This window comes from Hipposideros armiger, unplaced genomic scaffold, assembly GCF_001890085.2.
Source record: "Hipposideros armiger isolate ML-2016 unplaced genomic scaffold, ASM189008v1 scaffold_635, whole genome shotgun sequence".
Classification (NCBI taxonomy): domain Eukaryota; kingdom Metazoa; phylum Chordata; class Mammalia; order Chiroptera; family Hipposideridae; genus Hipposideros; species Hipposideros armiger.
This window is the reverse complement of record NW_017731985.1, coordinates 894,198-919,873: the sequence shown is the minus strand read 5'-3', so window position 1 is coordinate 919,873 and position 25,676 is coordinate 894,198. Positions and strand designations below refer to the sequence as shown.

At 38.4% G+C, this 25,676-nt stretch overlaps 1 protein-coding gene across 1 annotated transcript in view; it reads right to left on the bottom strand.

Moving 5' to 3' along the window:
• RRM1 (ribonucleotide reductase catalytic subunit M1) overlaps positions 1–25,676 on the bottom strand; it is a 31,667-nt gene that overhangs the window by 2,613 nt on the left and 3,378 nt on the right. The window contains exons 3-12 of the mRNA XM_019625651.1: positions 23,485–23,626; positions 21,801–21,884; positions 20,592–20,753; positions 20,134–20,213; positions 19,240–19,441; positions 13,990–14,139; positions 13,562–13,783; positions 4,397–4,473; positions 1,323–1,458; positions 359–454 (exon numbers count right to left, since the gene is read on the bottom strand). Coding sequence (XP_019481196.1) covers positions 359–454; positions 1,323–1,458; positions 4,397–4,473; positions 13,562–13,783; positions 13,990–14,139; positions 19,240–19,441; positions 20,134–20,213; positions 20,592–20,753; positions 21,801–21,884; positions 23,485–23,626 — 1,351 coding nt within the window. The remainder of the gene's footprint in view (positions 1–358; positions 455–1,322; positions 1,459–4,396; positions 4,474–13,561; positions 13,784–13,989; positions 14,140–19,239; positions 19,442–20,133; positions 20,214–20,591; positions 20,754–21,800; positions 21,885–23,484; positions 23,627–25,676) is intronic.

Here is a 25,676-nt window from a genome sequence, read left to right as displayed (position 1 = left end):
TTTAATGCACTTTGGAATTACGTAGAGTCTAAAAAATACTGATGCCTGGCTCACACTCCCAGACATTCTCATTTAATTGACATGGGGTGCAACCTAAGCTTCAGGGTTCTAAAAGCTCCCCAAATGATTCTAATGTGCAGAGAAGCTGGAAACCACTGCTTTCTATTATTGCACAAACAAAAGGGTAAGGCCTAGCTATGTGAAGATGTACATAATACTAGTGCAACAATGCAGAGGTGAACAGAGCTACAAAAGCCTATATGACCAAAGTGAATAACCATTCTTTCGCTCCATTGCCTCAGATAAGTGAGAAAGTACCAATGTCCAACTTAGCTCATTTTTTTTTTTCATTCTGTACCTGGATAGAACCATTGCATGCAATAATCTGATTTTTCATCTCTTCATTCCACAAGCCCCGTTCAGTCAGATCTTTCAGTAAGTGAGGATTTACAATCTGAATGGAAAAGCAGAAAAGATGTGAAGAAATAAATAACAGTGACAGGCACTAAACAAGATCACAGGCCTAGAACTTACAGTAAATAAAATTACTGAAGAATTATTATATTTAACATTAGACTGCTTGATAATTTCTATTTTTTATAAAGCTGGAAGGCCCATTCCATCACAAGAAAGCTATATTCCTTTAAAATCTTTTTTGATTCAAGAAACAAAATATATGGTATTTGCAAAAGTGAAAGGAACTAACATTGCCTAAGCTGGGTAAATTTATGTGGATTGATTCTTTTTTCCCCTAAGCAAGAATACAATAAATAAGAAGAAACATTAGAAATGTATTCCTCCTACACCTTACAGAAGTATATTACAGGATATCAGCAAACTCACAAATAAAAATCTTTTAAATTAGTGGTTCTCAGCCCTTAGCTGCGTATCAGAATTACCTGGGAAACTTAAAACAAAACAACACTGGCCCCACGCACCAAAAATTCTAATTTGTAACCAAGGCTGAGAACCACTGTCTTAAATGATGCTTCTACATTTATCTTAGTATCGTCAACTTAAACATCTGAGGTTATAGTATCTATCACTCTGATTACAGAATAGTTACATATCACCTGAATTCTAATATCAACAAGTTACTTTCATACTCAACCCTCAATCATGCATTCTTTTGGCAGATATTTATTAAAATGTCTATTATGTGATGAAATAATATAGAACAATATTAGAGATGACGATGATTCACTTTATCAAAGCTTTGCCCCATACTAACATAAAGAGGCACATTAAATATGCGTTAGCATTTATTCCCAACATCAGGCTTTTGAAAGCTTTCCCTGTTGGTCTAGTTGTGATTTTCTCACCTGAAATTCTCCTGACAAGACTCTACGAGTGTAGATGTTGCTGGTATATGGTTCAATGGACTCATTATTTCCCAGAATCTGAGCAGTTGAAGCAGTAGGCATCGGGGCAATAAGTAAACTATTCCTTATACCATACCTAAAGAAAAGGAGATTATTAGGTGCTGGTCCTAAAGCTACAATCTGCCAAGAAGGCAGCTATTTCAAGTAATTGTAGTAAATGAAGCTGTAGTAAATGCAGCAGTGAGTAACGTAATACCAGCATTAGACTAGACTCATATATGGATTTTTAATTTAATCTCTACAGGGATGCAGCTCCACAGAATGAGTGGTATAGCTCGCCCCTCTCCTAAATGCCTAACTCCTAAACAGAATTAGCACAATTTCTATTGCTGGCAATCCTTATCAGGCCATGACTTATGGCACTTGCACTGTAGCACTCCGGAACCACAGCACTTGATACACTCTCTTGCCCAAGGAAACACTAAATGGCTGTTGAAGGGTCCACACCTGTATCAGAGTACCCTCATTCAACCCTCTCTCTCTTCTAAGTGCCTCTGCAATCACTCTTCTAGGCCCTTTCAGGAAACATAATGATGTGAAAGCAGTCAGAAACAGACATCTATCACAAGTCTCCATTAGCCTGAATAGGACAATGAACAGGGGAAATTATGCTCAAAGTACATTCCTGACTTCCTCTATTACCTCTTCAATTATTAAGTTCCTAGAAGAATGTTAACACCTTTTGTCTCTATTCGGTGTGCTTAAGAGAGTGCTTAAGGAAGAATATACTATCTGAGAGAGGCCGGGTGGCTCAGTTGGTTATAGAGCGCGTGCTCTGAGCAACAGAGTTGCTGGTTCGATTCCCACATGGGCCAGTGAGCTGCGCCCTCCGCAACTAGATTGAAGACAACGACTTGAGCTGAGCTACTGTTGATGGGCAGCCGGATGGCTCAGTTGGTTAGAGCACGTGCTCTTAACAACAACTCCTGCATGGGATGGTGGGCTGTGCCTCGCCACAACTAGATTGAAAACGGCGACCAGTCTTAGAGCTGAGCTGCGCACACCTCCACGACTAAAATTGAAGGACAACAACTTGACTTGGAGCTGATAGGTCCTGGAAAAAACACATTGTTCCCCAATAAAGTTTTTTTTTAAAAAAAAGGAATATACTATCTGAACACTGAGAAATCTTCAACCTGCTCTTGGTTCGTCCTTCAAAGCTCAGCCTAAGAAATACTTAACTAGAACACCTTTTCTGACCAGGCAAGCAACACTTGAGTGTGAAATATAAATATTTGCTCTACAAACATTTTCCATGACCTGCACCTTTATTATGTATACTTTAACTATTTGTATTACATGTCTCAAGACACTTAAGTCTTAAGTTTCTCAAACCCAAACAGCTTATCTTTCCTCCATTTTATACCTCTGGATTCATACAGTGCTTAGCACAGAGCCTCATGTCCTAATGGAGTCTGTATAACTGGCTTCTCACTGTCACTTTACTTGTGAGGCATCAAGCAAACCAACAGCTATCTCCATGTCTCTACTATGAACAGTGGTTTCCTGTTCATAGAGAGGAAAATGTTTTGAAAAGTCATGTATTTGTGATATAGTCAAACTATGGAATTATCTGTAATCATCAAAAACATTAGGTAAAACTACATGAACTAAAAAGGAAAGATCTCTAATATAAATCAATAAAAAGTCTTCAAATATATCAAGTTTGATCACATTTACATAATAAAACCATATGTGTGCATCTGCAAACACACTGAAAAAAGTCTAGAAAAATACACATCATTAAAAATACACATCATGGTTATCTCTGCAAAAAGGAATAAATAGGTTTTTTGTTTTGTGGGACAAGTGGTTGGCAGAAAAGGTATAAAGAAGGGCTTTTATTTCTATATTTGAACTTTATTAAAAATGAATGTGTATTCATGTATTAACTTTGAAATTTAAAAAGGCTATATACAAAATATATATAAACTATAGTGTTTTGAGAAAAACAAAATAAAATAGAGTACAGGGACATTTTTGTAAAAGTTGCATTTCCATGTAAATCCACATGTACACATGCTCAGAAGAAAGTCTGACAGATGACAAAGAAAAAGGCGCAGACAGGTTTTTGGTGGGGAGATAGTATGCAGATAATTTTCATTTTACAACCTTTTCACATTTTTCTAAATTTTTGAACATGTATTATTTGAACAATAAAACATTTTAAGGCAAATAGGTATGTTTTAAAGAGCATTTTAAAGTTACTACTTCTGCAAATATTAAAATTTTATAGGTGGCTGGTTAGCTCAGTTGGTTAGAGCGCAGTGTTCATAACACCAAGGTTGCCGGTTTGATCCCCACATGGGCCACTGAGCTGTGCCCTCCACAACTAGATTGAAACAACTACTTGACTTGCAGCTGATGGGTCCTGGAAAAACACACTGTTCCCCAATAAAAATTTAAAAAAATTTTACAAATAATTTAACTGAGATGAAACTGATCATAACAGAAAATGAAAGCAACTTGTTTCATTATTCCCTCAGCAAAACATTCTGCCTGCCCTCTAATTTCTTGTTTATTATTTTCAAAGACCTACAAAGACTTAATTTTTACATTTTTCTTTCAGTTTAATACTTTACCCTCCAAAAGCTCTTCCAAAATCCCTTATTCCTATGACAATCAATTCAACAAAAGCCACTTACATGCCCAATGTAGTTAAGCAATAAATAAAAGTGAAACACATTTAAAAAGCAAGCACACTTGAAAAAAATGAAGGTTTAATGAGAAAAAAGAATTACCTAATCTAGGTAGTTAAGCCTCTAAAACAAGATCAACTCATAATATCTACCATGTATTGAAAGAACTTTCATTGTGCCAAGCAGTTTATCGGTTACTATACATGTATTATCTTATGACGTATTTAAAAAAATAGTTCTGCAGATAGGTTATTTTAGCTCCATTTAAAAGAGAAAAAATGAGTTTCATAAGTTAAAATAACATAGCTGACTCTGAAGAGCTGGGATGAAACTTGAACACTCCTACTTCAAGCTACTTTACATGTCTTTACTTACTTTGCAATCTTCTCCTTGAGAAGGTTCCAGTCCCAGAGGTCTGTGGGAGTAACATTCCACATATCATACTGAAGGATCTAAGGAACAAATAACCCAATTTATGATAAGTCACTCTATGACACTTTAAAACTATGACAAAAACCAAACAAATGACTAAACTGACCATGCCCCACATCCCAACAAATGCTGTCTTCTAGTAAAACTATGTAAGGAATACAAGGTCCAGAGTTTTTTCTGGACAAACTTCCATGAAGTCATATTGAAAAGAAGCAAAGAAAACTGGTTAAGGCTTACCTCTTCCCACATCCCAGCTGCGTCTCCTTGGAGGACCTGTATCATATCTACAAACCAGAAAATTCTAACGTTCCTGAAAGTGTACTGCTGAGATGTGTTCTGTTTCTGCAGTAAAAACGTTACTCTAACGTCATCTTTATTTGCCGTGATCTGCCCCTTGATCTATTTACTTAGCTAATGAGCTAATGTGACTGATAAAAAAAGGCAGTGTGGAAGGCAGAATTCTATGACAGCTCCCACATTCTCACCCCTTGACAGTCCATGTATAATCTCTTCCTCTTCCGTGTGTTACTCAACCTGAAAACATGATTGATGCCACTCACATTAGTATGGCAAAGGTGAAGCGTTTCTATAGATGCAATTAAGGTTGCAAATCAGTCGATTTTGAGTTAAACAAAAGAGAGACTATCTTGGCTGGACCTGACTTATCAAATGAAAACCCCCAAAAGAAGGCCGGGACTGGTCCCTTCTTGAAATGAAGGACTCTCCTTCCAGTTGGTTTTGAAGCAAGATACCATGAGTTCTAGGCCTGCAAGGAAATGAATTCTGCCAACAATGATGTGAGCTTGGAGGAAGACCCTGAGCCTCAGATGAGACCACAGCCTCTACTGACACCTAGACTGCAGCTTTGTGAGACCCAGAAAAGTTGACCCAGATAAGCCAAGCCTAGGTTCCTGACCCATGGAAACTGAAATAAATGCATGTCGTTGTTAATATTTTAAATTTTTTTCAATTACAGTTGGCATACAATTAGTTTCAGGTGTACAACATAGTGATTACACATTTATATGCTTTACGAAGTGATCACCCCAATAACTCTAGTATCCGACACCATAGTTATTACAATATTATTGACTATATTACCTATGCTGTACTTTACAACCCTGTGATTACTTTTATAACTGGAAATTTGTACTCCTTAATCACTTTTACCTTTTTCACAAATCGCCACAACTCCCCTCCCATCTGGCGACAATTAATTTGTTCTTTGTATCTGTTGTTTGTTTCGTTTGCTGGTTACTTTTTGATTCCACACGTATGCAAAATCATGTGGTATTTCTTTCTTATTTCACTTAGCATAATACCTTCTAGGTCCATCCATGCTGTCACAAATGGTTAAGATTCCACTCTTATTCATGGCTGTGTAATATTCCATTGTATACATGCACCACTTTTTTTTTTTTTTAAGATTTTATTGGAGAATTGGGGGAGGGAACAGCGTTGGGGAATCAGGGAAGGGGAACAGACAAGTTGCTGTCCTTTGGTTCTTCAGTCTAGTTGTGGAGGATGTCGCTTCACTGGCCCATGTTGTGATCACCGCGCTCTTCCTGGCTGAGGCACATCAGTCACAGGCCATTGGACAGCCGCTCACACTGGCTGCCGGCCACTCACAGTAGCTTACAGCAGCCCACTGCAGCCTACACCATCGCTGGCAACTCACAGCAGCCCAGCTCCAGGTTGAGCTGTTGTTCACCATCTCAGCTGTAGAGGGCGCAGTGTCACTGGCCCATGTGTGATCCAAACCAGCTGCCTTGCTGTTCAGTGCTCCCGCTCCCAAGCCAACTCTTAACCAATGAGCCACTCGGCCGGCCCCATGCACCACTTCTTTATCCATTCATCTATTGATGGGCACTGTGGTTGTTTCCCTATCTTGACTATTGTAAATAATGCTGCAATGAACACAGGGATGCATATATTTTTTCAAATTAGTGCTTTGGATTTCTTCAGATAAATACCAGAAATTGAATTGCTGGGTCATATGGTAGTTTCATTTTTATTTTTTTGAGAAAACTGCATACTGTTTTCCATAGTGTCTGCACCAATTTACAATTCCACGAAGAGTGCATGAGGGTTCCCTTTTCTCCAAATCCTCTCCAACACTTGTTTGTTGATATTAATGATGGCCATTCTGACAGGTGTGAGGTAATACCTCATTGTGGTTTTGATTTGCATTTCCCTGATGATTAGTGATGTTGAGTATCTTTTCGTATGTCTAGTGGCCACCTGTATGTGTCCTCTTTGGAGAAATGTCTGTTCAGGTCCTCGGCTCATTTTTTAATCAGATTATTATCTGGGAGGTTACTAAATTCTATGAGTTCCTTATACATTCTGAATATTAAATAAAGGATGTTTCATTGGCAAGTATCTTCTGCCAATCAGTAGTTGTCTTTTCATTTTGTAGATGGTTTCCCTTTGCTGGGCAAACACTTTTTAGTTTGATGTAGTCCCATTTTTTTTCTTTTGTTTACCTTGCCTGGGGAGACATCAAGCAAGTAATTCTAACAGCAATTCAGTTTACTGCCTGTTTTCTTCTAGGAGTTTTATGGTCTTACATTTAAGTCTTTAATCCATTTTGAGTTTATTTTTGAATATGGTGTAAAAAGTAGTTAGCTTCACTTTTTTGAATGTATCTATCCAGTTTCCCCAACACCATTTATGGAAGAGACTGTCTTTTACTACATTGTGTATTCTTGCCTCCTCTGTCATAGATTAGTTGACAATTCAAGCATGGGTTTATTTCTGTACTGTCCACTATAATCTGTGTGTCTGATTTTGTGCCAGTACCATGCTGTTTTGAGTACTATAGCCTTGTAACAAAGGCATTTCACAAATGCTTTTTTTTCTTCATCTACTGATATGATCACAACTTTTGTCATTCATTTTGTTTATGTGGTACATCATATTAATTGATTTGTGGATATTGAACCAACCTTTCATCTTGGGAATAAATCACACTTGATTATAATGTATGATCTATTAATCTATGGCTGGATTTGGTTTGCTAATATTTTGTTGAGAACTTTTGCATCTGTTTATCAGGGATATTGGCCTATAATTTTCTTTTTTTGTAATGTCTTTGTCTGGTTTTGGAATCAAAGTTATGCTGGCCACATAAAATGAGATTGGTATCCTTCCCTCCTCTTCAATTTTTTGGGAAGGATAGGTATTTGAGGATAGGTTATTAATTCTTCTTTGAATGTTTGGTACAATTCACCTGGTTCAGGACTTGTGTTTTCTGGGATTTTTCTGATTACTGATTCAATCTCAACAGAAGTGATCAGTTTGGTCAGATTTTGTTTCTTCTTGATTCAGTCTTGGAAGATTGTAGTTTTCTAGGAATTTATCCATTTCTTCCAGGTGGCCAGTTTGTTGGCATATTGTTCAGTTTTTTCTTATAATCCTTTGTATTTCTGTGGTGTCAATTGTCACTTCTCTTTCATTTCTGATTTTGTGTCCTTTCTTATTTTCTTTGAGTCTTGTTAAAAGTTTATCAATTTTGTTAATCTCTTGCAAAGAACCAGCTCTTGGTTTCACTGATCTTTTGTATTGTTTTTTTAGACTCTATATCATTTATTTCTGCTCTGATCTTTATCATTTTCTTCCTTCTACTCACTTTGCAGTTTGTTCTTCTATTTCTAGTTCCTTTACTTGTAAGGTTATATATGGTTTAAGATTTTTCTTGTTTCATGAGGTAGTATGTATGGCTATTAATTTTTCTCTTAGAACTGCTTTGGCTGTGTCCCATAGATTTTTGGGTCATTGTGTTTTCATTATCATTTGTCTCATGGTATCTTTTAATTTCTTTCTTGATCTCATTGTTAATCCTTTTATTATTCAGTAACGTGTTTGTTAGGCTCCATGTGTTTTGTGTTTTTTAGGGTTCATTTTCTTTTCTTTGTAACTGATTACTTTCATACCACTGTGATCAGAGATGCTTGATAGTATTTCAATATTCTTAATCTACTGAGACGTGTTTTGTGGCCTAACATATGGTCTTTCCTGGAAAATGTTCCATGTGCTTTAGAAAAGAATGTATATTCTGCTGCTTTGAGGTGAGGTGTTTTAAAAATATCAATTAAATGCATTTGGTATAATGTGTCATATAAAGCCATTGTTTCCTTGCTGATTTTCTGTCTCATCTATCCACCGATGTCAATGGGGTGTTCAAGTCTCCTATTATTATTATTATTGTATTAGTCGATCTCCTTTTATGTCCAACAATATTTGCTTTATATATTTAGGTGCTCCTACACTGGGTGTATAAAAGTTTACAAGTTATTATATCCTCTTGTTGGAATGAGCCCTTTATTACGAAATGCTCTTCTCTTTGTCTCTTGTTACAGCCTTTGTTTTAAATTCTATTTTGTCTGATATAAATATTGCTACCCCAGCTTTTCTTCATTCCCATTGGATAAAATATCTTTTTCCATTCCTTTACTTTCAGTCTGTGTGTGTCTTTTGATCTGAGCAGGTCCCTTATAGGCAGCATATGTATGGGTCTCGTTTCTTATCCATTCATCCACCACACGTATGTCTTTTGTTTGAAGTATTTAATCTATTTACATTGAGAGTAAATATTGACAGGTATGTAGTCATTACCATTTTATTATTATTTTTCCTCCTCCTCCTCCTCTCCTGCCCCTCCTCCCCCTCCTTCTTAAACACGTCCCTTTAACATTTCTTGTAATACTAGTTTGGTAATGATGAAGTCCTTTAGCTTGTTCTTGTCTGGGAAGCTCTTTATCTCTCCTTCAATTATAAATGATAACCGTGCTGGGTAGAGTAATCTTGGTTGTAGGTACTTGCTTTTCATCACCGTATATTTTATCTTCTGGTCTGCAAATTTTCTGTTAAGAAATCAGCTTACAGGGGCCGGCCGAGTGGCTCGTTGGTTAAGAATTGGCTTGGGAGCACAAGCTCTGAGCAGCAGGGCCGCCAGTTCGGATCCCACATGGACCAGTGATGCTGCGCCCTCTACAGCAAAGATGGTGAATAACAGCTCGACCTGGAGCTGGGCTGCTATGAGTTGCCGGCAATGGCATGGGCTGTAGTAGGGCTGCAGTGGGCTGCCGTATGACGTGAGTGGCCAGCAGCCAGTGTGAGTGGCCAGCAGCCGGTGTGAGCTGCCGTGAGCCGCCATCCAATGGCTGGCGACTGATCTGCCTCAGCCGGGAAGAGCGCAGTGATCACAACACCAACATGGGCCAGTGGAGCGACATCCTCCACAACTAGACTGAAGAACAAAAGGACAGAAACTTAGCAACTTACCTGTTCCCCTTTCCCAATTCCCCAACGCTGTTCCCTCCCCCAATTCCACAATAAAATCTTAAAAAAAAAAAAAGAAATCAGCTTACAGTCTTATGGAATCTCCCTTGTAGGTAACTAAACTGCTTTTCTCTTGCTGCTTTTTAAGAGTCTCTCTGTCTTTAACCTTTGGCATTTTAATGATGATATGTCTTGGTGTGGGCCTGTTTGGTTCATCTTGTTTGGGACTCTGGGCTTATACGTCTATTTCCTTTACCACATTAGGGAAGTTTTCATTCATTATTTCTTCAAATAGGTTTTTGATTTTTTGCTCCCTCTTCTGGTACCCGTGATGCCAATGTTGGTACACTTGATGTTGTCCCAAAGGCCCCTTAAACTATCCTTCTATTTTTGGATTCTTTTTTCTTATTGCTGTTCCAATTGGATGTTTTCCACTACCTTGTTTTCCAGATTGCTGATTCGATCCTTTGTTTCATCTAATCTGCTGTTGATTCCCTCTAATGTGTTCTTCATTTCAGTTATTCATTTCTGACTGCTTCTTTATGTTTTCTATTTCCATTTTTGTTTTCTATATCTTCGTTGAAGTTTTCACTGAGTTCATCTATTATTCTCTAAGTTCTTTAAGCATCCGTATAACCAGTGTTTTGAAGTCTGTATCTGTTAGATTGCTTTTGTGTTTTTAATGAGTTTATTTAAGCTGAACTGGCGACATACACTGAGGAGCAAGATCTCAAATGCTCGTCTCCTTTTTGTTTAGTTCTTTTTCTGGAATTCTATCTCATTCTTTTATTTTGGACATGTTTCTTTGTCCCTTAAGTTTTGCTAACTCCCTGAGTTTCTTTCTATGGATTCGGTAGATCTGATAAATCTCCCAGTCTTGACAGAGTGGCCTTATGTAGGTGTCCTATGGGACCCAATTGTACAGTCTCCCTTGTCACCTGAACCATGTGCTCCAGGAGTGTTCCCTATATGGGTTATGTGTGCCCTCCTGTTGTAGTTGAACCTTGATTGTTGTTGGCACATCACTGGGTGTTCCTGATCCTCAGTCTGACTGGCTGTGAAGGCTGACCATGACTACAGCAGACAAGCTTGACCACACAGAGCAGCTGTTTTAGCAGGACCTCTGGTGTGATCTGAAGCCAGCCACTTGGTTTGCTGGTTCTTGGGCCTCTTGTGAGGGTCTCTGGTGTTGGCCGAGGTCAGCCACCACTTGTGCCAGGCTTGGGGCCTGATGGTAGATGCTGCAAAATGATCCCCAGTTGGTTGCTGCTTTCACTGGGCTTGGAGGTGCTTGGGAAAGGCTACGCTATAAGACTTCTCACCCTTGTTAGGTATCACAATGTGACCTAAGGACAGCAGCCACTTGTGGCACGCTTGTGGCCACTTAGTTGAAGCTATGCTCTAGGCCAAGACGGGTAGCTACTTACGACAGGCTTGGAACCACCTGATGGGCGTTACAATGCAAGCTGAGACCAGCTGCTGCTTGTGGCGGGTTTGGGGCTGCTTACTGAGAGCTACAAGGCCTTCTAAGGCCTCCCACTACTTGTTTGGGTTTTGTAGACCTTTGACAGATTTGGGGGAAGTCCGCAACCTGAGCCAATAGGGCGCTTGTGTAGACGAGCAGCTGGAAGAGGCTCCGGCCAGGCAGCTGAGTTGGGTGAGGCGAATGGTGTTAGCCTGGATAATGAAGAGCACAGATTTGGCATCAGCTTACACAGTGCCTGCTGGGCGAGAGGAGAGTTCAACAAAGGAACAATGACGCCTGCCAGTACTTTGGTCCCTGGAGAAAATTGCCCCAACCCCTGCCCTTGTTCTGAAGTTAGTCAATTTAGTTCCTCCCGATCTGTCTGGTGCTTTTTGAGCTGTTCCCCCTGCTCTGGAGCTTGAAGCAACTGAGTTTGTGAGCAAATGAGTCTGTGGGCAGGCCCTTTAAGACCTACAGTGACTGGTCTTTTGCAGCCCTTTGTCTTTCTTGAAGTAATACCCACTATTTTTCACAGCCAGGTGTTATGGTGACTCCTCTTTCTGGCACTGATACTCCTGGTTGGAGAATCCGGTGTGGGGCCGGACCCCTCATTCCTCAGGAGGATCTCCACAGCCAAGATATCCCTCCTGATTCTTAATCGCCACACTGTGGGTGTGGGACCTGCCTGGTCCACATCTACTAGGTGTGATCAAAACATACAGTGCATGTTTAAATAAGAAAAAGTTTATTTTGGTAAAAGACACACTGCCATTAATCCCTCTAAAAACACTCACCCTCACTTAGAACACACTTATTCCATCGTTCTTGCCACTTTCTGAAGCAGTTCTGGAAGTCCTCTTTTGTGAGTGTCTTTAGTTGCACTGTGGTGGCTGCTTTGATGTCCGGAATCGATTCAAAACTCTTACTTCTCATGGTCATTTTGACTTTGGAGAACAGCAAGTCGCATGGTGCCAGATCCGGTGAATGATGACACACCATAATGTTTTTTGACAGGAATTGCCGTATACAAGAAGCAATGTGTGATAATAGAGCGTTGTCATGATGGAGGATGATTTATGACACACTTTAAAACACACCTCTCAACCATAGCTCACACCTGGCTGACTGCACCGAACAAGTTGACACTTGTCACACTATTACTATGGTTCAACACACTGCTTCCCATATTGAAAATCACTGCCTTTCCGATGGATGGCACTCGGCAGCAGCATTCACTGTATGTTTTGATCACACCTCAAAAGCCCTGCCTACCAGTCTCGACATATCTTCTTCATATCCTTAATTACATGAATTCTGTTCAGTTAGTTTTCAGGTAGTTCTCAGTGATGGCTGTTCTATAATTTAGTTGTGATTTTGATATGATTACAGGAGGAGGCGAGTACAGTTTATCTACTCTGCCATTTTGATCCAGGCACAGCCTGTCTTGAATGTATGTTGTTTTAATTTACAAGTTTTGGATTAGAAAACTAATACATTTAGCATTCTTTTTAAGCAATTTTAGCAATGACTAGTTCTAAATAAAAGAGATTTAGAGGACAAAAGTACTATATTACTATTCTATGGCTGGTGTAACAATGATCACAATCTTGGTGGCTTAAAATGATGAAAATTTATTTTCTCAGCTCTGGAGGCCAGAATCCCAAAAATCAACATGTTGGGGGGGCTACACTGGTTCCAGAGGCTCTAGAGATAATGTTCTTTGCCTCTTTCAACTTCTAGTGGCTATCAACATTCCAGGGTTGTGGCTGCCTCACTCCAAAGTCTTCCTCTCTATATCTCTTGTAAGGACAACTGTGATTGGATTTAAGCCTATCTGCATAATCAAGGATAATCTCCTCATCTCAAATCATTAATTACATTTGCAAAGACCCTTTTTAAACCAAATAAGGTAGCATTCATAGATTCCAGGAATTAGGATGTAAGCTTATGTTTTTGAGGGCTATCATTCAGCTTACTATAGGATTTGACAAGGCAAAAGAAATTTTATCCAATGTGACCATACATACACACACAACCCCCCCCCACACACACACACACCCCATGCATGTGAAGGCTGTGCCAGCTGCAACGAAACCCATGGCACCCAAGCAGCTCCAGAGCTAGCCTGCCTGTCTCCTCATCACCAGCAATGCCACCAAGGCTGAAGCTCATGTGGAGAGAGGAGACAGTTCACACTGGGTGACCTTACGGAAAACGTACTGTGAAAGGAAGGGACAGCTAACAGAGGGGGAACCAGGCAGAGGATGGGGCAAAAGCACAGGCCTTGTCCAGCAGCATGTGGGAGGGAGGTACACAAAATTAAAAAAAAAAAAAAGAAAAGAAAAAATTTATATACTTACTCCTTTGCTGACTGGAGAGCCCTCGTAGGTTTCATATGGGCCATGCTCCTTGGCCAGATCACAGCTGGCTTCCAAGGCTCCATAATAAATGGTTTCAAAGATTTGCTTATTCAATAACTGGGCCTCTGGACTCTCAAAAGGATACCTCATCAGAATAAAAGCATCTGCCAGACCTTGTACTCCAATTCCAATGGGGCGATGGCGTTTATTTGATAAGTATGCCTTTGTGCCAATAGATACAGAGAAGATATTATTGAACAGAAAAAGCAACGTTCTGTACCAAATGACACACACACCCTTTCTTTTCTCACACAATTCCAATTTAAATGGTGATAACCATTTAAATGATGATTGGCAGGCAGACTGTGATAAACTCCCTCTACCTTGGATTTTAGTAATTACCAATAAGCAGAAATATCTATTCATACCTCTGGGACAGGGTAGTAGTTAATATCAATAATTTTATTCAAGTTTCTGACAATGACTTTGGTGACTTCAGCCAACTTCTTAAAGTCGTATGTGATTTCTGATGTGACATACATATTCAGAGCCAGGGAAGCCAAGTTACAAACTGCAACCTGTAATGCAAAGAAGGGTCAAGAATCACACAATTTTAATTTCTTCCGTGGGTCAAAAACACTGCCATATAAGCCTCTAACACTCTCTGACATTACTTTTTTTTTTATCTTTGACTTCTCGCTCTTCATCATTCACCAGTTCATTTCTAAATCCCAGTACCTATTCACACATGTCCGTTGTAACATGCACCAGTGAAATAGGTAAGATGAAGAAAGAGCCCTATATTCCATAGTACACGGCTCCCTTACCAGGCTAGTATCACACTGTTATAATTTTTATGCGTATCTGTCTTAGTCAGTATATGTGGACTGTCCAATACAGTACCCACTAACAACATGGAACTATTTAATTAAAATTAAAAGAAATTTAAAATTCAGTTTCTCAGTTGTACTGGTCACATTTCAAGTGCTCAGTAGCCACCAGATACAGAATATTTCTAACACTGCATAAAGCTCTTCCAAATCACACAGGCCTACATCACTCTAAGATTCTGACAAGCCATTAACAACAAAGGATCCAAGTTTGTGAATTTAAAAAAAGCTCTTCAGGTGATTCTCCCACTATACTCACTATACTAGGTGGTGACCTTTTTCACATAGGAATCGTATATTATTTATCCCTGTATTTTTAGTACTAGCAACACATCTGGCACATAGTAAAATGCTTAATAATGTTGAATGAATATGCCTTCTTTTTCATTTTGATTATGACTATTCTAATCCAATTGCTCAACTCCTCTGACCTAGACGACCTCATGTCCTTAATACCTAGTCAATTCTATGCTTGCTGCCAAAGTACCCATTTTTAAAACATAGCTCAGATCACATAATTCTGATAAAAAATTAGACAGGAAAAATAAGACAGAAAAAAAAGACAGAGTCCTGGGTTGAGGGATGTAAGGAGTGCCACTTTTATTTTATTTTAATTTTACTTACTTACTTACTTATTTATTTTAAGATTTTATTGGAGAACTGGGAAAGGGGACAGTCAAGTTGTTGTCCTTCAATCTTAGTTGTGGAGGACACAGCTAGCTCAGCTCCAAGTCCAGTCGCCATCCGGCCACCTGTCGGCAGCTCATGGCCACTCAGCTCAAGGTGCCATGTTCAATCTTAGTTGCGGGTGGGTGTAGCCCACCATCCCATGCGGGAGTCGAACCGGCAACCTTGTTAGGAGCATGTGCTCTCACCAGCTGAGCCATCCGGCCACCTATTGGCAACTCAGCAGCAGCTCAGCTCAGGCGCAGCTCACTGGCCCTTGCTCAGAGCTCGCGATCTTAACCAACAGAGCCACTCGGCCGACCCAGGAGTGCCATTTTTATTTATTTATTTTTTTAAATAACTGAGCCACTCGGCTGGCCTTTTTTTTTTTTGCATTCTTTTTTTTTTTAAGATTTCTTTTGGGGAATTGGGGGAATGGGAACAGCGTTGGGGAATTGGGGGAAGGGGAACAGACAAGTTGCTGTCCTTTTGTTCTTCAGTCTAGTGTGGAGGACGTTGCTTCACTGGCCCAAGTTGGCACCATCATTGCGCTCTTCCCGGCGAGGTAGATCAGTCGCCGGCTTCTGGATGGCCGCTCACGGAGGCTGCTTGCCGCTCACGCTGGCTGCTCACACTGGCTGCTGGCTACATACGGTAGCCCATGGCAACCCACTGCCACAGGGGCTGCATGCAGCCTAGCCGCCGACGGCGACCCATGACAGCCCAGCTCCAGGTCGAGCTGTTGTTCAGCATCTTAGCTGTAGAGGGCAGTGTCACTGGCCCTCACATGTGGCATCCGAACCAGNAAAAAACTACTTATAACAGGCTAGGCACTGACCTAAGCAACACACATACTTATCTTCAACAGAATTTATTGGTGAAATTGTATTATTATCCCCATTCTAAAGATGAGGAAATTGAAGCAGAGAAAGATTAAGTAACTTGCTAATAAGAAATAGAGCAGCGATTTGAACCCATGTGATCTGATACCAACATTCATGTTCTTAATCACTGTTATCAACACAAAAGTACCCAGAAAAGCACTTGGCACACAGTAGAGATTCAATAAATAGTTGTTGTATAAACAGCGGAATATGAAATCATTATTGCAAATTATCTGCATAGCTCCTCAGGTAATCCAAAAGTAATATTTGGAAAATCTGAAAACTGCAAATGGATAAGCTATCTTTCCTTAATTCAAACAACCACCATCACTCTAACCCCACTAATCCCCCAGGTCTATCCCACTCCCAACAGCTTATTGCCTTTATAATTAAAAATCTGCATTTCTAAACAAACAAAAACCTGTATTTCCTGACATAAGGAGGAATTCCCACTTTATTTACCTTAAAGCCAAAGTAATTATAAGAGAAATCACGGTCATAGATAATGGCAGAGTTCAGGCGCTGGAGGAGATGAAAAAAAACCCATGATTGAAGTAATTAGACTTATTTTCACAAAATCTGGTATCTTTCATCCCTGACACCAGGATTAAAATTGACATTGGATACTAAAGAGATAACACTAAGCATTATTGTTGTAGAATAGAAATCCATATCTAACGTTAGGAAAAAATTATATAAATTGAATATCCTAATTAGGTTTAAGAACATGTACATTAAAAGACTAGAAGTAAAAATATAAGTGTGACTTTCCAAACTTTCCTATTATATTTAGAGTACATCTCTAATTAAAGAGGAATAGAATGTGCATAAAAGGGACTATATTATCATCTTTACACATATTTTTAGATTAGCTGTTAATCCAAAAGTATTTGGTACCATATACTAATACATAGTTTTACTATAAAAATTAGACCAATTTAAATTGCCCATGACCATGTATGTAATAAACAATGACAGAAAGTAAGCTTACATTAATTCTAAGGCTCTTCAAAATCCATGGTCCTTTAACAGGTTTTATACAAACTACTGCTATGACAATAATATTTTATAGAAGACCTGGCCATTGTTAGTTTTTGTAGACTATAAAGCCATTTAGAGAAAAACAAAAGCAAAGGTATAAATAGTCATTCTGGATTGAGCCAGTTTTTCAAAATACTATCAATGTTTCTGTATAATGATCCATGTCCCAGGACTAGAAAACCTACCGTATTTGCTGGCGTATAAGACGACTGGGCGTATAAGACGACCCCCTAACATTTCCACTCAAAATACAGAGTTTGTTATATACTCGCCNCCCAGCTCCAGGTCGAGCTGTTGTTCAGCATCTTAGCTGTAGAGGGCAGTGTCACTGGCCCTCACATGTGGCATCCGAACCAGGGCCCTCTGGCGTCCCAAGCCAGTTCTTAACCATCGCGCGACTCGGCCGGCCCAGGAGTGCCATTTTTAAATAGAGTTGTCTAGAGAGACCTCACTAAGAACCAGACATGAACAAAGAACTGAAGCAGTTATAAAGCAAGTCATGTGGCTATCTGGGGGAAGAGCATTAACAGCAAAAATCCTGAGGCAGGAGCATGCTTGCTTTGTTGGAAGAACAGCAAGGAAATTAGTAGGGATGGAACACAGTGAGCAAGGAGAAAATAACAGCAGTGAGGTAGGGATATCCAGTTGTGCAGGACCTCATAGGGCACTGTAAGAATTCTGGATGGGAATGAAGTACTGATACATGCTACAACATGGATAAGTATTAACAACATAGTAAGTGAAAGATGCCTGACATAGAAAGCCTAATATTATGAGATTCCATCTGTATGGAATGCCCACAATAGGCAAATCCAGAGACAGAAAACAGATTAGTGATTGCCAGGGGCAGGATGAAAAGGGGAACAGGAAGTGACTGCTGATGAGTACAAGGTTTCTGGGGTGGTAAAATCATTCTAGAATTAGAAATTGATAGTTGCACAATTTTACAAGGGTGAATTTTATGGTATGTGAATTATATCTCAATTTTAAAAAAGAAAGAATGGACCCTGGATGGGTTGGAAAGTCAAAGAAGAGTACTGTGCAGAGAAATGATCTGATCTGATTTTTGTTTTAAAAAGAGTCACTCTAGTCTCTATAATATAATCTTATCTTGTAGAATTGTTATTTGAGTATATGTTAATTCCACCAACTAAAGTATACATTCCCAGAAGGCAGGGACTGAGCCATATTCATTTGTATTCCCAGAGCACTTAGTACAGTGTCTTACACATAGCTGGTGTTCAACACATTTCGTTGAATTAAACTGCAACTTTAGCAGTATGTTTAAATCAAGTTTCCATTCTCTTCTGATTTTTCATCTGTCATGTTTTTATTTTAGATCCTAGAATTTGTGATCTTCTACTTCCTCTTCATTTCTACAGTTTACATCCAATATCCAAGCAGCCTGTCATGCAACGATCTCCTTAAGCTAACCTCTAACCTCTTCTCATACCAACCCATTCTATAACCAGAATTAAGAACTATCCTTCTCATCCTAGCATTTTGATACTTTCTTTCCAGAAACCTACCAGGGCTTCCTACCTGTGACATGCCAGCTTTCACCTACTAACTCCTTTCCTCTAGCCAAAGCCATCTCTCCATATACCAAACGTTAATGTATTTGCTTCACCAAAACAAACCTGCTTGACACTCATTGCACAAAACCTAACCCTATCTCTGATCTGTCATATAGGTTGTTGTTCCCAAATGAAAGCTTTTCCATAAACTTTTAAAAACAAAACCAAAAAAAACCACGAATCTACATCCCATTTCTAGTGAATCACCTTAAAGGTCTGTGATTAGAATTTCATCTCACCATTCACTGAAAGGACTCTCTACATGTTTACATACTTTAAACTGAATAAGCATCCTTACACATTTTTGTGTTTGTCCTAAACCACCGTAACTGTATATTGCTATTTTTCTCAAGAAAAGATTATTATAACAATGCATGTGTAAGAAAAAGTTGAGTCTTTTCTACATACATGGCTTAGACTAAAAGATAATCAAGGGCACAGATCACACCTCTTCTTTCCTTTGTAATTTCTGTCTATTATAGTGCCCTTCTGTTCACCAACAAACAAGCTATGAAACTTCCTTCACCCATCTGACGTGAAATCAAGTGAGGATTCACAAACAACAACATCCTAAGATTCTTCTTTCAGTACTAGATTTAGGCAGAAGTTTTTCTACCTACCTCATCTTTGCTTGTATACTCTACTATTTCTGTGCACAGGTTGCTGCATTTGATCGTTCCCAGGTTCTGCTGGTTGCTTTTCCGGTTACAGGAATCTTTGTAGAGCATGTATGGGGTACCTGTCTCTGTCTGAGACTCAATGATGGCATACCAAAGCTGCTGGGCTTTTACAACTTTGCGGACACGACCCTGTTTCTCATAACTGAAAAGCAAAGCTAATTATTATTTTAATATTCCCTGAGAAAACCTTTATTGCAGATAACTTGAAGAAAGACACTAAAATATAATATGATAAAAAGTCTTAAATTTTTCACTAAATTTTGCTAAGGAAAAAAAAAAAAGGAATGATTTTCATTTTACTCTCACTAAAGCCATAGAGGAAAATCAGGCACCTTTAAATCCCTTCAGATACTCCCCAATCCCACTAATCAATAATACCCTCCATAATAAAAAGGGACAAAACCTAAAGTGGTCAAACTGCACTAAAGTAGTACTATTGTGCTATTATTTAATGAACTATTCATTGTGTGTCCTAGTTACTCTTGATTCCTGTGTACAATATAAAGCATAACTTATTTTATCAAATGTACTGTATGACAAAGCAAAATAATAACCCTGCTAACTCTATCTTTAATTTTTAAAAGCATCAACTGAGAAACCCAAGCAAATATTTACATGCCCCAAAGTTTTAAGAAAGAAGACAGAAACCCAAATTTTGGTAAAGATTCAGAAAGAAAACCTGACTGAAATAAAATTATTAATCACATTCTCTTCTAGATGCTTCCAAAGATTCCTAGAAACTGGCTAATGAATGGTATTGTTTTGAAATGTGGATCCCCCCTCAAACAACAGAAAAACACGTAAAACATTATTACTTTCATATTTTCCCCATACCTTTCATATAGCTTCTCAAATTCCTCTCCCCAAACCTCATCAAGACCAGGACACTCATTTGGACACATCAAAGACCAGTCCTACAAAGGGAAAAACAGTACCACCCATAAGAAACTTCAAATAACCAACCATGCCTAGTCCATTAAAAACACTGTAAGGGATGCGGTTGTCTTCCACACACTGTCTTGGAAATCTGGTATAGAAATAATCATTTTAGGCTCAGGTCCAATCATCTATAGTAGTTCTGGCCTGTCTGAATACCACCTTTTAAGCATTTAGGTCAGATAGCATTTACTTCAGAGAATAAAAATCCAAGACATGAATGGCATCTCTTATCTTGTTCAAATGCCATCTGTACAAAACACATAGGTGGAGTCTTCCTAAGCATGATTTAAGATGATTGAAGAGAAAGCTTATATGAATTGAGTCGTTATTACCAACAGGTACCTATCTCTCACCTGATTAGTCTCCACTCGTTTCATGAAGAGATCTGGAATCCAAAGGGCAAAGAAAAGGTCCCTGGCACGCTGCTCTTCCTTTCCTGTGTTCTTCTTTAAATCAAGAAACTCAAAGATGTCTAAATGCCAAGGTTCCAGGTAAATAGCAAATGCCCCAGGTCGCTAAATGGTAAATAAATCATACTTTTCAGAATCAGAATGGAACAAAGAAACTTCACATTATCCAAAGCATTTTTATAACACCTCCTTAGATCTTCACTACAATTCATGAATCAAATGAGATAATACAAATAAAAGTACTATCAAAATATAAAGTAGTAATATTTTTTCTTACAATTCTAGGAGTAAAAAAGAGCACTTGACATAAAGAAAATATGGAAAAGGATTAAATAACTTGTCCAAAGTGATACAGTGAACTAGAGATGGAGCTGCCTCTTCAGTTGTCATCCAGCTCACTTTACATTATATGACATGTATGTAAAGCCCAAAAAAATCACTTTAACTCTGACAATAATAGGTTGTGCCCTTATTAAAGGTCAAAAAGGTGATATGTCTTATCAAGGTCCCCACATTTTCTTTTTTTTTAAGTACACCAGAGAGACATTCATAAACAAAGAGGTGATTGGTGTGCCTATATATATCTATAAGAGGCAGGCTCAAGTTAAAAATTATCCGGCTGGTAATACTGGATAAATGACCCAATTCTTTCAACTTTACTTTTCCCTCCATAAAATAGGCAGCGTTTTTGTTTTTGTTTTTTTTAAAGAAAAAACCCAAAAGACATATTACAATCCCTTTTCACGATTAGGGATTAATATGAGTCACAACTTTAAAAATTCTTGGCAAATAAACTGTCATGTAAAAAAGCTGCTGACTAGATCATTGGCTGCCTGGAGCCAGTATGTATGGGTGAGAGTAATGGGGGTAATTAATACAAAGGTGCATGAAGAAACACTTTGTGGTAATAGAAATGTTCTATATTTTGATTAGTGTGGTGCTTACAGTGTAAATATCTATAAAAGCCATCAAACTGTACATTTCAAGTGTGTGCACTTTAGAGTAAGTATATTATACTCAAAAATTGATTTTAAAAGTGAAAAAAATAGGCAAAGTTGTTAGAAGCATACACAATGAACCATCTTATTATAGGCATACATGGCTAAAGACTTTTAGTTCTGATTTCCAGTACTTTCAAGTAAAAGGGCATACCTTGTTTCCACCCTGATCCACGTATCTAGCTGTGTTGTTATATACTCTCAGCATTGGTACAAGGCCATTGGAATTGCCATTAGTCTGAAAGAGAGACTGAGAATAAAGGTATCTGGAGGGAAAGAGGGCTTGACAAGGAAAAGAACAAAATGGCTCAAAAAGTGAACAAATTACTCTGTCCTAGCCTTTATAAAATTTAATCTGCTCTCCAGTTCTACCTCTTCATTGAAAACATAATGCAGAACATAAAATAACCAAAATGTTGAATAAATTACAATTATGTACAAAGTTATTTCGTGGCATCTCTAATTTACAATGATATAACAACTACAAGTCAAAAGAATCCAAAATCAGGATAAATGCACCTTCTAAAGGTCATTATATAAATATATACTTTGGGTAAAGTAAAAATACCACTACAATGTCTTTTTCCCAAAAGAATTCAAGGCACCTTACAATAACAATTATATGCAATGGATAAATCAAGACAATAGACAAAGTAAATGGAGATTCTCAGCAATAAATGGATTCTAGAATGAAGAAAACAGACTCCTAAGACTAGAAGAAACCTCATCAAATGTCAAAATAATCCTTTTAACACAAGGCAGGCCTTTAAACAGTCTAGAACAGCGGTTCTCAACCTGTGGGTCGCGACCTCTTTGGGGGTCGAACGACCCTTTCACAGGGGTCGCCTAAGACCATCGGAAAACAAAAAGATATTTACATTACGATTCATAACAGTAGCAAAATTACAGTTATAGAGTAGCAACGAAAATAATTTTATGGTTGGGGGTCACCACAACATGAGGAACTGTATTAAGGGGTCGCGGCATTAGGAAGGTTGAGAACCGCTGCTCTAGAAAGTGAGCAAGGGCTCACCCTACTATTGTGTGCAAGTGCTACATGTATCACAGCACCTCCAAAATACCACATAATGGAATGGTTTCCTTCTGGACTATAGTTTTATTCTATAAGGTTAGATATTTTCTTCACATTACAGATGAAGAAACAATATAATGTAAAATAACTTGCACTAGGCACTGCTAGTAAGTAGTGCAGATAGGACTTAAATCTAGGTCTTACCTAAAATCATTATCTTGACTCCCAAAGCATAGTGAACTAGCAAGGCGTGAAGTTACAATCACAAGGTGCCAATGTTTAAATTAAAGCTTGAATCCTGGTTCTATCACATATTAAGTGACTAGTCTCTGGAAGTAATTTAAACTTTCTAAGCCTCAGTCTCCTCTATTGTAAAATAAAGACAACAGTGCTTATACTCACAAAGTTACTGTAAGACTTAAAGTTCCTATCATGTGTCTAATATTTATCTCATAAGGATGTAGTAAGGATTAAAAGAGTAATTCATGTAAAACTTTAATAACAGATTTAGCACATAGTAAGCAATCAATAAATGACAGTTGCTATTATTATGGCAAAATGAATCAGAATTCCAAAATCGGAGCTAAAAAAGGTCCTGCAGATCTAATTTAAACCTCTAATAAGAGATGAAAATGAAGCCAGAAGCAGTGAAATGACTCGCTCCAAGTCATATAGCCAGTTAGTAATTAACAGAGACCCAGATCTCCCAAGCCCATAGCATATGCCCTCTCAACCATAAGCTTGGTTACTTAAGGACTCAAATCCCTCTAGTCTACACATTCTTAGCCATACAACACAAGCTTACCCCAGCAATGTAGCTGCCAGTAGCTCGAATACAACTCACAGCAACACCAATTCCCCCAGCAGACTTGGAAATCAATGCACACTGCTTTAGAGTGTCATAAATGCCTTCAATGCTATCATCTTTCATACTCAGGAGGAAACAGCTATGGGGGTAAAAAGTCACAACTCAGCAAGGAAATGAAGCAAAGCAGAGGCACAAAAATGAGTATACAATCCAAAGACAGTAAGTTAGGCATATAAAAGATTTGAAGTTTACAAAATCCCTACGTGTTTTACAAAGAAAAACAAAAACTTTTATTGGTTATGACACAGTAAGATATATCAACATACCAGTTTTAAAATCACCTTGCTGCCTACCCTAGATGCTAAGCCTAAAAGGACGTCTTAGAGATAAGTCTAAAATATTAGCTTATGTGTTCACCGTTATCACATTTTCTCATACAAATTCCTAAGCATATATGTCTTTTCAAACCATTAGCAAGCCAAGAAAAATTACACATTTATGAAAAAAGAAACACCTATCCAATGATCAACCAATTTTTTGATATGTCCACCAAAATTTTGCTCCCTTAGTCATTTTTGAAGATGAGCCCTCCACCTGTGCACTGGATCTCATCTTGTTCTCTACCTCAGGAACCTTACTCTAGCAAGGGTCCCTTTACTACTGTGAATATTCAACCAATAAAATGGATTCTATCCACTGACTTCTTCTATTGAATATTCAGACATTCATGAAGACATAGAAAATAATACAACATATACTTTGTACTGACTACCTACCTCAAAAAAGTAGATACTATAAATGTAGCCTAATTACAATTGCATATCATTTCCATGCATTTCTAACTTCTTTTAGCACTTTTACGTTCTACGTTTTTTAAAATTTCTGGTTGAATATTTATTTATCCTCTGCAACTTGCTTTTCACTCAATATTGCATTAGAGATTCATTCCTACCAATACATGTAGTTCTAGTTTATTTTCACTGTTATTAAGGTATTCCATGGTATGAATATACCAATATAGTTGTCCACTTGTCTGTTGATGGACATTTAGATTATTTCCAATTTGTTTGCTCTTCTAAACAATGCTGTTGTGAGAATTCTTGAACATATCTCCCTGTGCTTATGTCTAAGAATTTCTGTAGGGTATAAACGTAGGAGACAATTGCTAAGTCAAAGGATTTGCATATGCTCTACTTTACTAAAGATTCTCCAAAATAAATGGATAAGTATACTCTATCTTGCAATATATGATTTCTTGTGCGCCACATTCTTACCAACAATTGTGACTATCAGCCTTTTCATTTTTATCAAATTGATGGGTATATCTCATTATGATATTAACATTAATTTTCATAATTACCAGCAAAGTTTATCATCATCTCACGTTTATTGGCCAATCAAGTTTCTTCTTCTATGAAATTTTTTTCCTCTCTTGCCCATACTTCTATGTGGTTTTCTGTCTTTTTCTTATAATCCCTTGAAGGTTAATATACATTGCAAATATCTTCTCCCAGTCTGAAATTTGTGTTTGGTTCACAGAACTTCTTAATTTTAATGTAGTCAATTTTTCCTTTATGTTGTTTTGCTTATTATTTCTATTTTAAAAAATCCTTCACTACTGACATCATATATAGTCTCCTAACAAGATGGAGGTTGAAGCAGTATTAAGAGTCATGATGTCTACAACTCGCTTTTAAATGACTCAAAAAAAAAAAAATTAAAGATAAATTTAAAAATATAGGGACCGGCCAAGTGGCTCAGTTGGGTAAGAGCTCGCTCAAGAGTTTGAGCTCTGAGCAACAGTGGTTCGATTCCCAGCCCAAGCTGAACTGCCAACAGCTGGCAGGATGGCTCAGCTGGTGAGAGCACATGCTCCTAACAATGACTAAGGCTGAACTCGGCACCTTGAGCTGAGCTGCCACCCGGATGACTCAGTAGATAGAGCATGCATTTAAAGATTTTTATTGGGGAATTGGGGACGGGAACAGCGCTGGGGAATTGGGGGAAGGGGAACAGACAAGTTGCTGTCCTTTTGTTCTTCAGTTTAGTTGTGGAGGATGTTGCTTCACTGGCCCAAGTTGGCACCATCATCGCGCTCTTCCTGGGTGAGGCAGATCAGTCACCGGCTTCTGAACGGCCGCTCACGGCGGCTACTGGCAGCTCATGCTGGCTGCTGGCTACACACGGTA